Consider the following 17,404-nt stretch of genomic DNA (forward strand, 5'->3'; position numbering starts at 1 on the left):
TAAGCTAATGCCTCTCCTCCCCCCACCCCTTTCCCCCCCCCCTCTTCCAGGAACCCCATACTAATATTTCTGGGTGCAAACTGCATGCTATCTTAGAAAGATCCATCAGGCTTTATTCAAATACCTATAAATTGTTGTAGGCTCATTTTCAGTGTTTGTCTTGTGTGTTATGGTAGCATTCTGCTTCTGAAATTAAGAAGTTTTTTTCAGTGCAAAGTAATAATTCATTTTATAACCATACGTGTTCTAAAAGCTGCAAAAGAGATAAGAATAGGAGGGGCTGTCAAGCCCAGCGTGCCAAACCTGTTTTAATTTATCTTAATCTCACTTTCCTGTTTTCCCACCAGACCACTTAGATCCCTGCCCCCTTTTTTTCCAGGAACACATCTAGGTGTCTTTTGAATTCGTTTATTGGCTCTGCTGTGCATAGTACAATACAGTCTTTGTTATACTTTTAGCTAGAGCTGTTTATATACAGTGACCCATAATTTGCTCTGAGTTACATTGGTGTACATCTGAAGTAGCACCATCAGAATCAATAACATGGTTCACATCAGTGTAACTGAGAGCAGAATTTAACTCAGTGAACTTGAACACCATTTTCTGTCTTGTTATTCTTTTCACAGTTAGAAGACTTCTGATGATAAAAATGCCATTTTACTTACCGTAGCTACAAAACTTCCTAAACTTGATATAATTCAGTTTAAGTTATTCTTACTGGGGAGATCGAAAAGTCTAACACTTCTAACTGAAGACTCAGAAGTCATGGTCAGAGGGACACGAGAGATTCTAGAATAGCTTTAGAAGATGAGAGTGCAGGGTGTAAAATTGATAGAATTTTAAAATAGAACTTGATCTTTGTATGAATTGAACTAATGCAGTTGATTCACCTACAGTGGGAAGCTACTGTACTTGAATACTTAGAGAGTCCTTTTCAGGCCTATCTCTAAAATCTAATGGGAAGTCATGGGGTCAATTTGGGATGCGCAGAACAGAAACTACATTATCATGGGAGAATAGGGCAGAGCTGGGGCAGAAGGAAAGTGTGTGCAGTAGTCTGGCAGTATAGTGGAGGGGAGAGTTGGGATTGAGGAAGTGTATTGAAGCAAAATATTCTGGAGAAGGTTGTGATTTTGTTTGAGAAAATGGATTGGGATATGAGATAGAGGATAGTGTTTTGTACAGTTGAAAAAGGCTTTTAAAGACCTATAAAACTAAAAAGGAAAAGTTTTAGTTTCAAATGGTCTATGTATATTTTGAAATATATAACTTTACTAGGATATTTTAAGGAGAAAAATGTTACAAGTTTTTAAATGACTATTTAGAAAACATAACATATAGAATCTTACCAGTTTCTAGTGTTCCCTTTAAAAAAACAAAACAAAACAAAACCCACAAAATAAAAAAACTTTTAAAAAACCTTGCCAAAGTAGTGAGATACATATATGCAATGTGTGGGTTTTGTGCCTTTTTTTGTTTAATAGAATACCAGGCATTGTATGATATGTTTTAACTGAACTTAGTGTTTTAAGAACATCACAAAAGAAATAGTTCATCAACTGTTGGTCCTCTCTCAAAGAGCTTGAAAGTTCACAGCAAGTGTCCAGTATCTTGTCATTTCATAAATAAATAATAGTATCAGGTACTGTTCCAAAGTAAATTCAGTAAATTTGATTCTGGAAATCTTAATGACTGAAGTAATGCAGGAAAATGCATGTGTATGGAATGTTATCTTGAAAATATCTCAACCGTGATGAGGTCTGGAACAAATAGTATGCATGATGATGCAAGTTTTGCTTTACCAGATCATGGTGTTTTGAAATAGCAATCTCTTTCTCATGTTGTTTTTAAGGTAGTTGTTCTAGAACTAGCACCCGTGGGACTAACACACCTGGCTGTCTGAAGTATAGGCATGTTTGGCGCATGCCAAGGATACCTGGTGTTGAAATCAAGGTATAATATATGCTTTTTAACTGGCCTGCCTCAGTTTTCTATAGAGTCTGACATAAAAAAAATCCATTTAAATTTCCCAGATGTGTTTGATCCTGTTACTATAAGGTAGTGTCCTTGGTCTATTTTGTGCCTCCCTCTGATGCCTGCAAGAAGTACACCGGAAGCTGACTTAGTACCTTTTCTAGAAATGCCTTTCTCATTATTCCCCATGTTCTGCACCAGTGGGACTCACATGCCAAAATCGATTTTTGCCATGCTGTGTTGAGTGCTGCCCCGTGTTCCTCAAACTCTCTCCAGAACACAGTGTAGTTGCCAAAATTCAAATGTTGAGCAACAAAATTACTGGTCACCACAACTGCATAATTTTTATTTTGACAGTGTAAAGATGATGGAAACAGGAAAATGATACTTAAAAAACCTGCCGCAGTCTCCAGGCTCAGCAGAACGGGTAGCAGCTATGTTGTCACTGTTGCCTGTCTCCCGCCAATGCTTTGTGTATCACTCACAATTCAGTTTGTGATTTGCCTGCAATTAAGTGCGGGATTAAGTAACATGTTGTTATGCTACGTATTTTGGACATTTACATTATCAGTTTCCTATCCTTTTGGAGTTTGCCCCAGAATTCCTCAACTGAGATCAGCTGGTCTGCTTGGCTAAGCCTTTTGAGACTCTCGGGAGCAAGGCTTCTCACGTTTTTTAACAACTCTAAGCTGCTGCAGTGAAAACGAATGCACTTTTAAGCTCCTTTGTAAATATGGAAAAATACCAAGACCAATGTCTCTTCTAAATGGGAGTAATCAAACAAACCATTGAGAGGTTCTGTGTTGTTCCCAATGCATTTTAATTATATTGTTGCTTCTGCTTTTCAGTACTGGTAAAATGTCATTGATATTTTCTGCTTCCTCTTCAGGAAGGAAACTTAGCTTTTCCGTATATTTTTGGTGCCTACATCTTTTGAAAGACAGTAGCATAAGCATCAGTTAAGGTTCTGATGTGGTGCAGGAGGGCTGCAGGGGTTTGGGAGACTGCTTATTCTCTTTCTCTCGCACAACTTCTTTTCGTGTCTGTGACAGACTCAATAGCACCCATGTGTTGTGGCTTTGATTAAAACAGCGTGCAACTGATGTTGGCTCTCCCAGCTCACCAGTTGCCACTACCATCTTCTGTAGTGTCTCTGACTGTTCCTGCCTCCTGTATCACAAGGATCTATTTGCAGGTACCAGATGGTGTTTGGTAACTGCTGCTGACAAGGAGAGGTTGGTTGGTTTTCTGTACACACCCAGCTTCTGCTGAATGCTTCTGAATGCTAATTTGGGATAAACTAAGGAGTGGTTGAAGTGCTGTTATTTTCCACAAATTCTGGACTTGTCTTAACAGGGCACAGATGGCACAAGCAAGGTCTGTTCGGTACTTGAGATCTCTTCCCTAACCTTTATTTTGGGGAAGGATTAGTAACTTTGTTTAATTGCTTGTTTCCGAGAGCAAAATGTGAATGCAGCTCTATGGACTACAGTGATTGTTTCCAGGAGAGAAAAGAGGCATAGCGTGCAAGAGAAGTTCTTTTCTCTGTTTTCTCTGTGACAGTCAATGCATTCAGGCTAATACGATCTTCATCAAGCTTGTATCTGTACAACTGTGGCGTTAGTCTTGTTCTCTCTCAGTCCTCCTGTGCTGCTAGAAGAGCATGGTCCTGTTCTCTGGGTTGCCTCCCTTGCCTGACAGTTTCATTTTGTCAGGTGCAGGGAAAGTTTACTTCTGCATCGGTTGCTTTGCTGTGTGGTACACTGACTGTATCACTGTTTTCAGGTAGGCCTATTTTTGGCATTTACTTGCAGTACATAAGCAATTAATTAAGGTCTTAATTCATCACAGCCATTCTAAATGGTTTTTTCCCTCCTTGTCCTTGGTCATTTTTGTGTTACCCTTGTAGGGTGCGGCGTTCGGAAGATCTCGCGATGTCACGGAAAGATAGAGAGCTAGTCACCGCCTCCCTGTGACGTGTTTGTAATCCCACCCACCTTCGTTAGTATAAAAGGAATTAGCTGCGCAATAAACGAGGAAGTTGACGCTCACACTGTGTGTGTTATCTGTTTCTTCCCTGGTCCGGGCCGACCAGTGATCCGTTCGCGGTACCTTGGCATGTAGTGACACTACAACCCTAATGCCTGACTTCACTGGAGCTTGTATCTAGTTCCCTTTTCAGCATATATATCTGTTTTCACATTTCTCCTCTGTCAGCGTATCACATACTTCTCCCTTCCTACTTCTTATCTTGTAGAGATACTAGTTTATCTCTCTACCTTTTCTTACCTCTCTTGTTAATCCTTGTTGTTTCCTTGCAGGACCCCTTTCTGTATGTCAGACTGGCACCACCACCTCTCTAATTTCCCTTGTGTTCCTTCATGTTCAACTAATCCTTTTGCAACCATCAGTGCCAGTTGTGCCTGCTCTCCATCCCTGGCATGCTGCTTCACTGATTCAATGGTCACGTGCTGCCTTTGTTCAACATGTTCATCCAGCAGCCTCCTGTTGCAAAGGTCCACAATGGAAGCTCAGGATCTGTCCTCTTGTCTGCTTGCTTCAAACCCACCCTTGCATATTGAAGCATCTTCATGACTTTGCTTCTTTCAACTCCAGATCTATCTTTTCTTCTTCAATTCCTTTATTTCTTTATCTGAACACTTACTTTCCCATCCTAAATCCCAGTTGCATATTTGCCGTCGTCAGTGCTTTCCTCTGCTAGTATCCTTGTGCCTCATCTTTTTCTCACTCAGACCTAGACATCACTTATACGTCTTCCCGAAACTGCTGCAAGGACCTTCCCTCTGGCTTGTTGCTCGCTATGGCATTACATCTCCTGACTGTCTCCATTAGTGGGATTTTTTTGCTTCATAGCCTGAGTATGTACTGGAGGAGTGGGTTGGCAATCTGCCAGTGCTGGCAGCCTGCATCAGCTTCTCCTGCAAGCAGCTCTGTGCCATTTTAATTTCGAACTTCTTCAAAGGCCAATCTTAAATTCTGTTACAGACACAATGTCTTCATGTTTACAATGCGCATACTACAGTGCCTTGTAACCTGGCTAGGTAAGTGGGTTGCAAATGTTCGTATTTTCCTGTTAGAATGCTGTTTATTTTGTTACTTCATTTTCTGACTTCTTTGACCCATTTTATCCATTTATAAAACTGGCAGCTCTACCTTATTTTTGACTTTTGCTAACAAGTCCCACGGTAGAATAAATTATAATGATCAGGAAGTGCAAATGCCATACATTCAATAATTCCAATGCTTACTTTCAGGCTTGCTTGCTTCTTTGTTTTCTTTTACTATAGTATAAGCAACAGCATATGATACTTTTGTACACGTCTAGGCAAACTGATGTGTTTTTCTGTTTTCCATTCTGGCTTGGGAATCTCAATAGATTCTTTCTATTCCCTTGTCTGTCCTCAGCTGTTGTGTCCTCCTCTTCTGTTTCTGATCATACACAGCACTTGCTGTATCTTTGCTGATATTCACTAGTTAATTATCATTACACATCTGTAAGAACTTGAATGTTGCTGTTTCCATATTCACAGGGCAGGAAATAATGCAAAAGGTTACAAGATTTGACCAAAATACCAACATGTCTGATCTTAGAGATCTCCATTTGTTGCTATCAAAACATATATCATGCTGATTTTCAAGTTAGATGGCCTTGTGGCCACAAGAATGACTGCACATAAAAAGGGGGATTCAGCTAATGGTATGGCTATCGTGGATGGAAGATGGGGTCAGTACAATCTTGGTGTATGTAAAATGAGCAACACTGGTCTGAGCTGGTTTTCAGATGGGCTTGGGCATGGATTCCGTAATTCCAAATATATTTGGTAGATAACAGGAGGCTGGCAGGCCTGTGAATGACCAGTGGTTTTAGTGGGTGTCACCTGAACTATATAGTCATTTGTCTCAGTTGTGCTAAAAGTGCTACCAGTTCTTTCTATTTGTAGATGCTATTTGAAGACTTCATTTTTTAAAAGTGAGGAAATGGCAGAGACCCTGTAATGGATGGAAGTCCATGACTAAAGTCCCAGAGGACAGAGCTCTGTACTGAGGAGCTTAAAAATAATGTGTCTCATTGAGAGCATCCTAAATTTACCCTTTTGTATTTCCTGTTTTATTATGTACTTGCAGGAGGGAAGATGGCCTATATGTAGGTTTAATCCATGTTATTCAGGAAACGGTGTGTAAGGAAATTTTTGACTTCTTAAAATCCTTGTCCATGCTTTTAGGATCTTCTGGAAGTTTATTTATTCACAGCAGCATCAAGTCTGAATGAAATACAGAAGTAAGATGGAAAACTCACAGTGTCTTACCATGCAGCTTTTTCATGGTTCGCTTTCCTCCTTTGCCTTTTACTTGAGGGCAGAGCTAGGGTAGAGAAATAATTTTTGTTCACTTCTGAAAGGTTACAGTAATAAAGAAACTCTTGTTAACATCAGAGTATATGGCAGTCAGGAGTTTTCACAGTCTGGCATTGTTTATTTTACCAGCAATTTGGAACCTTCTGCACTCTTAAAATATTGGCAAGAAAATATTTAACTGTTAACTGTTCTGTGGCATGTGTGTGTTTGAAGCCCTGGGGAGGAGGAGTGCTTGGGGAAATCAGTTTTTTCTCAGTTTATGATTGAAACCAGAAGGTGCAGAATATTGGTAGAAGGTGAAAGCAATGTGACTTCAAATTAGAATTTTACCCAAATGTGGAACTGATGGGAGAAAGTCAAACAGGTCACACGTGAACAGGGCTGTGCTAGGAAATAGTGGGAAGTCTGATGGAGCAAACACAAATAAGCCAGTCTGCTGGGCACTACAAAAATAAATTTGAAAGTGAGATAGTAAGAGTGAGTACTTGCGTTTGTCCTCGCCTCAATCACTGGATAAAGGTTGTAGCAGCACTAGGTGTTAGCATCAAGGACTAGGCTTGTTAATTGCTTACTAATTGTATGGACTCTAGCAATTGTCACTCCGTTTTGAAATAAAATAAACTATTTGTGGAGAGTTTTTTAGAAGGGGAGATGTGGCTTGCTTTTTGGGGGAGGAGATGGGCAACTCACTGTTCCTGTCCAACAGAAGCTTGTTCTGGTCCCCAAATTCTTGGAAAGTGTTTTGTTTTGGGTTTGTTTTGGGCTCCCCCCCCTAGGGAGGATGATCTGTTTGGTATGAGCAGGATCCTTCTTGCTCTTATTTCTACATAAAATGTAGCCTCTTCCAATGAGGTTACTAAAAGCTATGATGAGGTTACTAAAAGCTATGATAACGGTAGCAATTTTTTTAAATTGCACTAGTATATTTCAGGTGAAATTCCTATCAAGCCAGCAAAGTGACCTGATGACTGGTACCCAGGATCATCTAATAAGCTGTGGCTGTCTTTACTGCAAGTCAGGGCAGGAAGAGGTACCCACACAGAAGAGATAAGAGTCAATATGGGCAAAGATCAGCAAAAAGTGAACAAAACTGAACATCCTCTGGAATCCTTCTTCTAACGTCAGATGAAGATCCAGTGTACTATTTCTATCAATGGCCACAGATAGTTGGGGAAAAGTGTAAGAAACAGAACTGTGTATCGGTATATTCTCTTGGCATTCACTAACAAGTAATAGGAGAGTTGCATGGGCACCATCATATTTAGTATCTACTAACAGAAACCCTCTATGAATTTGCGGTCCTTTTTTTACCCCTTTTGTATTTTTTGCTCTTTAATCATGTTTCAATGACTTCTGCCACTTAATTGTATTGCATGAGAAAGTACTTTTACTTTATTTTTTAAGTATTATTTCATCATTTCATCAGCTTCTTTTCTACATCTTTTTGTATAAGAAACAGTGAACAGTAATTCCTTGTTTACTTGCTCAGTACCATTCGTGATTTTTCCTGTCCATCATCTTCCTCCTCATTTCTTCCAGAGTATAACTAGTGTTTCCTCATATGTCTAATCACCTTGGTCTTTACTGTATGTTTTCCATTTCTTTTAGATCTGTTCTGAGATGAAAATGTAATAAATATGTGCAGCATTTTATATGTAGGCACACTATGGATTTATGGCAGCATAGGGTTCCTCTTTTCTCCTATATTTCTTTCATAATAATTCCTAAAATTTCTTTGTCTTTTTCTTCACTATTGAATTGTTGAACTGAAATTTTTCTGAGATTTCTCCACAAAATCTCTTTAAGGTCCATTTCTGGAATTGTAGCTGCTAAATGTGTACACATTTTTATATAAATTTTATGATTTTTTTTTTTAACACCTACTACTAGTACCTTTTTCAGCACAGAATATTACTGGTCATAATTATCTGTGATTGTTATTTTCATTTATTACTGAATTTTCTACTAATTTGTACTTACCTGGTTCTGCTGAAATACTTTTTAAAATGGATGCCACCTTTCATGACTCTGCAGCCCTATTAGATGTTATCTAATACATTTCATTTAGTTTAGTACTTTATGATTCCAGGGATTTTGTTGCTCTTGACTTTCATTAAGTTATCGTAAGTCTTTTTCTATGGGCAGATCATATCAAATGGAATACGATGGACTCTCAGAATCCTGAGTGCCGTGAGAAGGTGGTGGAGCAATGTGTATTCACTGTCTCACCCAGTGAAAAAACAGGGCCACCAGATGAAACTAGCAGGAGCCAGTTTCAGAAGAAACAAGGAGGGAGGAGGTGGTTCTCATCATAGGTAGTAGACCAGGGTACTTCTTGCTGAAGCATGTGGTGGATGCAGAAAGTTTACTGGACAAGTTGCTTGACTTAGAGACCTTTTGAAGGTTACCATATAAACAAATATCAAGGGTTGAGAATTGTCCTGAGTTGAAATTAGTTGGGAGAATACTTGGAGGAGGCATAGATCAGCTTATAGTCTTTTTACTTTTTTCAGTGTATCTGGTTACTGCTGAAGGCAAGATACCATGTTAGGTGGATCCTTGGTCTGATCCAGCACCGTGTTTCTTGTGTGTGACTGACAGTTACTGAGGTCTGTCTCAGGACAGAGATTGAATTTTATAGGATCTCTGTAAGTGCCCATGCTGAGTATCTACCTTAATAATTTATTTACCTTTACTACTGTCTTCTTCAAGTGCCTCGTTTAAACTTGGTTATGTAACTTCGTTTCAGTTTATCAGCGTGAATTCTTGATTCTGGTATGTTCAGAAACAATTTCATGATCAGTTTTAGGCTTTTAGCAAGTAGTTTTTTGAGAGAGGCATTACTGAAAAACCCCTGTACAACTGCTGACCCTTACAGAGAATCAGCACGACTACAGAGAGAGCACAGCAATTTGACCTCTTTTCCCTGATCTTTCTCTTGAGAGGCTGTCAATGAGCTCTGCCAGCCATGTGCTACAGAGAAAAAGGAATTCAGAATAAGCCTCCATATATTTAATACAATTAGGATTGTACTGTGATCTACTCTGCATCTTTAACTGTTACCGTGGCAGAGTTTCCAAATTAATAGACTGGAAGACAGAAACATACCTCATTTTCTTGATACTAGACAGCTAGGGGTACCATCTGTTTTTGCTGAAATATGTAGATAATGTTGTATAACTCACTTTTCTATGCCTACTTGAAATAAGCATGCTCTAAGGAGTGTTATTGATGATTATGCAATTGTTACGAAGGTAGCAGAGTATGCAAAAGTCTTTTTCCTTTAACGTGTTGGGTTTATGGAATGAAGATTTGGCAGGAACTGGTTCTGATACAATCTAACATTTAGGTTTTGTCTAGGTTAATACAATATTAAAGTAGGTTGTCATTGAACATTGCAGAAGGTTTTAAAGACTGTTCTCTGAAGTTAATTATCTACTGAGATACATTACAAAATTACTTTTAATTAGAAGATTAAAGAATATATCAGAAAATGTAATGTTTTAAAGTATATGGGGACTCACAGCTGTAGCTAATTACAACCCAGTAAGCTTGTTTGCAGACAAAGTAACGGAGTGGTTAATAAAAGACTCAAAAAATGAAGACTGGAAAAATAATTTCTGCAATATCTTTGTCATTTCACAACTATGTGAGATTGCCTGAAGGAACTGGCCTTTTTGGCCCCTTGCTACTGAGATATTTTTAATCTGTTTTATTAATTTAATCTTTTTGATCCTAGCTACAGTCTCGGTCATTTTCAAAATTACTATCCTACAAGTAATAGTTATGTTATTGCAGGAAATAAAAGGGTTTTCCCGTTTAATGTCATGTGTGTTTATTAAAAGGGCAGCAAACACTTAAAAAGCCCATGTATAACTATATGTGGTTTTATATTATTTATAACTAATGTAAACTATATATTATAAATCATTCTTTCCAAATGCAACTTGAGAGAAGGGGCATAAAAAAGCCTAAATGTTTGAGGAGTGACATTTTTTATCATAAAAGATTTATCCTATATTTCCTTCAGGAACTTCTGCCGATATTGAATGCTCCAGTAATTAAAAGTGTCAGTAGGAGTCAGTTGATGTTTATGGCAGTGTGGCTAACAGAAGTCCCCAGAGTAGACTCAGTCATAACAACAAAAGTGTACTCATACCTATGTAACTTGTTTTGCACAAGAGATGGATTAATTTTTACTGTATCAGCATAAAACACTACTTTGCTATTACAACTTTGACCACTCCAGGAGTGCGCTGATGATGTAGTGTATCAGTGCACCTAGTGTAAACAGTACCTTAAAGAGCCTAATCTTAGTTTGAAAAGATGACTATGCCGACACGTCTACTGTGTACAGGTACAGGAGCAAATACGTTGTACAGAAGAGGCTTTTTATTCTAGCAGGAAATAATGAGAATGAGGGGGTGGAAACTTAAGCCAGAAAATTCAAATATGAAATGGGATACATATGTTCAACTGTGAGGGTGATATGCTTTAGCCAAACACAACTTACTGAGCTTAGTACAGAGGGAACTCAGCGAAATGTAATGGTCTGTGATATGCAGAGGGTCAGGTTCTATGATCTAATCATTTCTTCTGGCTGAAATCTCTTCATAAAAACTCTAGTTCAACCATAACTTATGGCCTGAAGAGAGGAACTGCAACCTGAAATTCAATGACTAGCACTTGTTCAAGGTGCAGTTAGAAGTGTCCCTTCTGGCTTTATAGTCTATGGATGGATTAATATGTTAAAGTAGCTTAAGGGTGCAACACATGCTGGCAAAAACCGTAACAGAAAGTGCTTTCAAATAGTGTAGCCTGTGGACATCACAGCTATGTCTACACTAGCATTTGGAACATTTAGTGTGGTCTGACGGGAACACATTTGTTGAGTGAAACAGTTGATGGTCCAGCGTCCCTCCTCCATGGGGATGATCTTTACCTTGTGCTGGTTCTAGGCTGATCCCATGGGCTGAATGCCTCTTAGCAGGTAGAGAGCATTAGAGCGCATTTGCAGTTTGTGAACGCTGAGGCTTCTCTGCAGTGTAAACGAAAGCATGGGAAGTGGGTATGAGGAGGAGATTACTTACAAAAGAATGCTCTTGATCCAACAAAAGACGTTAGTATGGACTAATCCTACAGCAGCTTTCAATTTAAAAACTGTGTCCATACATAAGATATTTTCACACATGTCCAGCATATACAATAAAGCACTATGCTTTTACTTTCCTAGAAATTTTGTTAGAATACAAAAACTCGACTGAGACTTGATATTGTAAATTGTCTGATACAGCAGTAAGCCTTACCAGTTGACTGTTGAATGATGCATATTGAACTCGTTGAGGCTGCAGATGAGATTTCTTACTGCAATATAATAATGAAAATGCAGTAGTCATATGCTGTAGTCGTCTTGCAGGGAGAATGTGGGATCATGGAGTCTTTCAATGAAAGGCTGTGACATGTAGAAGGAAGATATGTTGGCTGTACATTTCCTTTTTTTAAAGGTCTTGTAAATGTGAGAGATGTACCAAAAATGTAATCCTTGTTTTGAACTAAGATAAGATAGTTCTGTGTGTCAATTGAGGCGATGGTGTATAAATTTATTCTGGTGACAGCTCTGCAATAGGTTGTTCCAAAGAAGGCGAAGGGGCTAAGTCCCTAGAAAAGCTCCAGATGTTACTGATTATTTTCTTGTTACTAGCAGTTACTCACTTGGAATTGTCTAGCAGTTTTTCTTCTTAACAACAAACTGTGGAAGAGTCAGGAGAATCATGACCAACCAGATCATGAAACTTAACAGTAGTAAGAACATATACGAGCTTAAAAAGAGGAAGCGCTTCCAACAAATGCTGATTTGGATTTACTCATTTTTCTTGTTTATAAAGAAGGATTTTTTCCTACAACGTTTATACTTAACCAATACCGGTTATATTCTTCAGAAATTGCAGTATTCCTTTAAATGTAATTTTATTGCCTAAGATACTGCTCCATCCCCAAAGTCATATTTTATATTTTAAACTGTTTGTCTTTTAAGATGTATTTATTGCTATGTTTGTTTAACTTGGTTATCTCCTTCATCAGTCTATTTCTTGCTAACTTAAAGCTGCTGCTCTTTGTTTTTAGTATAGAAAACTGCTTCCCTCGGGATGTATAGTCCAGAACTTGTCTCTGTAATGGGACTGTTTGTTTTCTTTGCCCCTTGCAGTTGCCTGCTGTAACATTTGTAGTATGTGTTAAGTAATCCTTGAGGTAACATTTTTATTATGTCATAAAAAGTGCGTGGCAAATATATAATAACTCATGGAATTTGTTTGTTTAAAATGGAAGGATAATTTATTGAGTGTGTTACATGAGACCTGCTCCCCCTTATTAGAGCTGTAGAAGTGCAGCTTATTTAGAAGTATGTTCTATTGAGAAAAACCACGATCTCTGACATGCATAGAAAGTTTGAGCATGGTTGGGTAGAAATGACATCATAGTTTATGTACTCAATAAAAATTTAATTAAGTCATTACAGAAGTTGCAGTCATCATTTAACCCTCTGATTTCTTATGTTTAGTTCTTTTTTTAAACATTCAGTAATAACCAGTCTCCAAATCTTGATAGCCTATAAAATATCTGCATGAATTTTAATAGTTTATATTAATGGAAAAATATGAGTAACTGACATAAAAGGAATTTTCCTTGTGTTTGCACTATATGCATTTCTATAAAAATCAACAGATGAAAAAAGATAGTGGCTTAATGGAAGAATATTTGAACTGGAGATTAGCTAGCACGGCAAAAACTAATTCATATTTTGATAGAAAAGCTGTTGCATAATTACCAAAGTGGGTACTCTTAAGGTAACTAAGAAAGTATTTAGGACATGTGGTTCATACTGTCATAAGAAGTGCTTATTCGATAGTAGAACTGATGTCCTACTCTGTATTCCTGTTTGCAGTTTCTTTTTTGTAAAACCTGTCTCAGTATGCAGGTATGAAGATAATCGTCCTTGTCATTTATACTTGTGTTGTATGCAGGATCTATAGAAAAGAAATACTTAGTATCTCTTAGATCTCTCATGAGAGTCAATACAAAGAGGCTTTACCAATTGAAGTGTAGCTTAGCCCTCAGGAGAGGAACTGTTTATTAAATCATTTTGTTGATTGAAGTAAGAAGTACAGGCAAAAGGAATAGACAGTGTGTATGAGGGATGTGCACGTGATGTATTTCAGCCATCACTCTGGACCTAGCAGTTGATCTCTTTTGATTCCATCTTAAACTTGCATGGGGTCAGTTCTGCAATCCAATGGGTGGCTTAAGCCAAACCAGCAAATATTTAAGCAACTGTTAAATTTAGTTAAAAGTCAGTGTGGAACTTGGCCTGAGTCACACTTACAGCACAGGGGGAAGTAGCTGGATCATCACAGACTCTGAAAGAAGTTTAGTCATAGTCAAAACCTGGTCAGTCTGAGCTTCTAGTGAGATGCTGTAGAAACAGAATTCATGTGATTCCTGAATGAGAAAGTCAATATTGACAAGTAAGTAAGGAGTAGTGGTAGGGATGATGCCTCTATCTTTAGCATTAGAGTACTCTTACTGTAATAGCATGTTCAGCTCTGGAGTCCGTCCTTCATAAAAAGAGTTGAAAAACCTCTTGAGTTGCTAAAAGATCTGTGTGAATGAATCAAGGTCTGGAAAACTGCTTAATAGTTAAAAAACAGAGGAGTCTTCATTATCTTAGCCTATGCTGCCACTAAAAGGACAGCCTTGCCTTCACTCTTACAGCTGCATTTTTTCTCCACTCCTGTAGCTATGTGTCAGTGTGGTTGGCTGAGGATTTTTCTGCCATTCACATATTCTGAGTAACACTGACTTTCATTTGTGTACAGAATTAATGGAGCTGTATTGCATGTTTTTCTAAAATGTTTGACTGCACTAACATCATTACTTAAGCCACATTGTAACTTATGTGGGCCAAGGCACTGTTTCTTCTTTGCCTACTCAGAGTGCAACTGATAATATTTTCTCATCACCTCCTCTTTAGAGCCTATACAGATGGTTTTCTGGTTTATTTTTCAGATAAATTCTGTTGTTCTAAGGGAAGATTTGAGAAATATGGCAGAAAATTTCTATGCAGCTCTGTTTGGATATGATGAGGTAAGAAGGATGTTTTCAGAGAACGTGCAAGAACAAGTAGACCATCTAATTCATGGACACAGATTACTCCAGATGAGTAAAACATTTGCCGTACATATCTTTGGAGAAATTTTACATTATGGAAGCAGACTTCTTAGTTATTGTGACCATCTTATGCCTTGAATTAAAGTGCTTGTAAGAAAAAAGAAAGCAGACAACATACTGATTTAAACCATGGGACATGGAAGGAGGAATGTTCTTTGTACTGCTTCGCTGTCACTGCTTGACCATCAATAAATCATTACCTCCCCCTGAATCCGATTGTACTCGTCTATACTTCGAAAGCAAAGAGAGAATTTATAGGGAGTCTATGTGAGAGGGTATTTATGGGAAGTATCTAATAATATGGGGAGGCAAAAGCACCACTCTGCACAAGTGTCTGCAGGACGTTCAAGAAGAAAATACAATTACATCATCTCTTTTAGTAGTTTTTTTTTGCTGTAGTTGGTGTTACTCTTCAGGTGCACTTCGTATTCACACGGGGATGATATTTTTTGCACAATGATTTGCATTATTAATATCTTGTAACATGGTGTCGTGGACAGTGTTATGCATGCAAGTCTTTAGTTTTAAGTATAGCCAGGATGTGTCTGCCTGTGTCTGATTTTTTTTTTTCTTCTCTTTTTGTTGACACTGTTTTTGGAAACAAAATGTCTAGTTAAATTAAAGACAAATGTTGGCCTTTTTTATTTGTAACTGAATATTTTAAAGTTCTCTCTTGCCTTTGGCAAATGTGTCAGCAGAAAACAGGAGTTACGAGACTATGGTGATAACACCACATAATCCAAAAAGACAATAATAGTGGGAGAGAATTTAGACAAAAAGCACTCATGGATTTGATTCGCATGTAAGTCAAATTTAATATTAGATTTAACTTGAAAAATCTAGATAGTTCTTGATGATGAGGAGTTCTCTCTTTCTCATTTAGAATGCAAAATAGAAAAGCAAAGCAAAATAGCAAAGTCTTGACCACATTTCTGCAACATTGTATTAAATATCCTTTAATTTTTCTTTTCCAAGTGTCATGTGCTTCACACAATTCTGTGAGGTGGTGCTGTCTTCTCTGTAAGGCCAAAATTTTTATGGTAAAGATTTTATAACATAGAAATGCAGTTATTGGCTCCTGCATTAGGAATACCCTGACCTAGTTTTTTTCCAAATTAACTTGCCAGAGTATTTGTTACAGGCTGCTCTGTAAATTAATTTAAGGCTAGGGTTGTTTTTCCATTCTGGGAAAGAATGATGTTGATGCCTTTTCATATATGCAGTCCATAGCAGCTGTGGGCTTTGAGAGAGCTAATATTGTCAGTTGCCAAGTAATGTGGTTGTCTTGTGTTCAGACCCTCTTCACGTGCAGTTTTTAATCCCCCTCTCTACTTCCTTTAGGGAATCTTGTCTGATGATCATGTTCTGGCAGCAGCTCTTTGGAGAAACCTTTTTAACAGGAACTGTGAGGACCCTCGGCATCTGGAGTTACTTGTAGAATATGTGCGCAAACAGGTACCCTACAGCTTATAGTGCGACTTCTTTTCATTCTCTTGATTAGAATATTAAATATTTATCTTTATTGCTTGCATACTATGTAGATCACTTCTCATAAATATAACTGATTTTTATATTCACTGATTATTTTTAAGGAGCAAAAGGTAAAAATATAAAAACTGGCTGATATTTATTGCAGTTTGATGAAAAATGGCTGCAGAGAAATTAATGGAATATTGAAAGCAATCCTGCTCATCTTTTTCTGGACGTGTGCTACACAAAGGCTTGAGAAAGTGTGTCAGAAATGGACTGCCAACTTGTTGTAGAATTATAATTGATGTTGCAGAGTTGGGATCCTCTTCATAATGAAATAGCACACAGAGCTGGAAGGTCTCCTGATGATCTTTGTGGGAAAGAAGTAAAAGGTTTTGTTCTCTAGAATTGTTTCTTTCAGTTATTACCTGAAGGAAACAATACTAAGTAGCGTTTGTCTTCTCACCCCTTAGGAGGTTTGTGAACCAAGTTTCTAGGAAATATTGGTAGTATATAGTACAGGTGGGTACCAATGACAGAAAACGGATGAGAGAGGTTCTGGAGGAAGAGTGTAGGCTGTTCAACAGGGAACTGAAGACCAGAACCTCTGCAACAGCATTCTTTGTGATGTTTCCAATACTATATTCAGGACCAGATAGAGATTTGAAGAGACAGTATTTCAGTGTATGTCTGAGAAAATGGTGTGGGAAGTAAACGGCTGATCTTTGTAAAGGACTGAGGACACTTTTGGAATGTCAGAGAGCTTCTCAGGAGGGACAGATTTAACTTAATGCTTAAGGTTGCTGATGCTTAACATCAGTGAGGCTGTAGGAAAGTTTAAAACTGGCAGGGAGAAAACACATATAAGTAGTATGTAACCTGGGACAATTTGCTGCCAAGTGGGGAATTTGTTGCAATTCTGTATATTCAAGCAAAGGATAGGACAGAAGGTATCAGCAGTTGAATAGGAAACGGTGATCACAAAGATAAGTGTGGCACATTGGGGAAGAATCAGCGCAGCTTCTGTGAAGGCAGGTCGTTCCTGTAGACAATTCTAAAGTGGTGCACTTGAGAAAAACATTCCCAACTTTACCTACATATTGATGAGCTCTAAACTGTCTGTTACCACACAGGAATGAGTCCTTGAGATTATAATTGTATTATCAAAATGTCAACTCAGCACTCTGTAGTGTTTAAAAAAAGTAAAAGAAATGCTCAGAACTACTAAGGAAGGAATAGAGAATAAAATAGTGTTGTCTTGCCACTTTTTAAATCCATGGTACCCTTGTGATTTGAATAACGTGAATGGTTTGGGTTCCAATCATGAAGAAAGATAAAAACTGAAATGAAGAAGGCTC

The 17,404-nt window shown here is 38.0% G+C and overlaps 1 protein-coding gene across 1 annotated transcript in view; it reads left to right on the forward strand.

Moving 5' to 3' along the window:
- Positions 1-17,404, forward strand: part of LOC104158255 (ubiquinol-cytochrome-c reductase complex assembly factor 1) — a gene marked incomplete at its 5' end in the record, with an annotated part of 45,266 nt that overhangs the window by 26,319 nt on the left and 1,543 nt on the right. Inside the window, 2 exons of the mRNA XM_009695855.1 lie at positions 14,415-14,492; positions 15,918-16,031. Of these exons, the coding sequence (XP_009694157.1) occupies positions 14,415-14,492; positions 15,918-16,031 (192 nt within the window). The remainder of the gene's footprint in view (positions 1-14,414; positions 14,493-15,917; positions 16,032-17,404) is intronic.

Source organism: Cariama cristata, unplaced genomic scaffold (genome assembly GCF_000690535.1).
Source record: "Cariama cristata isolate BGI_N322 unplaced genomic scaffold, ASM69053v1 scaffold38432, whole genome shotgun sequence".
Taxonomy (NCBI): Eukaryota; Metazoa; Chordata; class Aves; order Cariamiformes; family Cariamidae; genus Cariama; species Cariama cristata.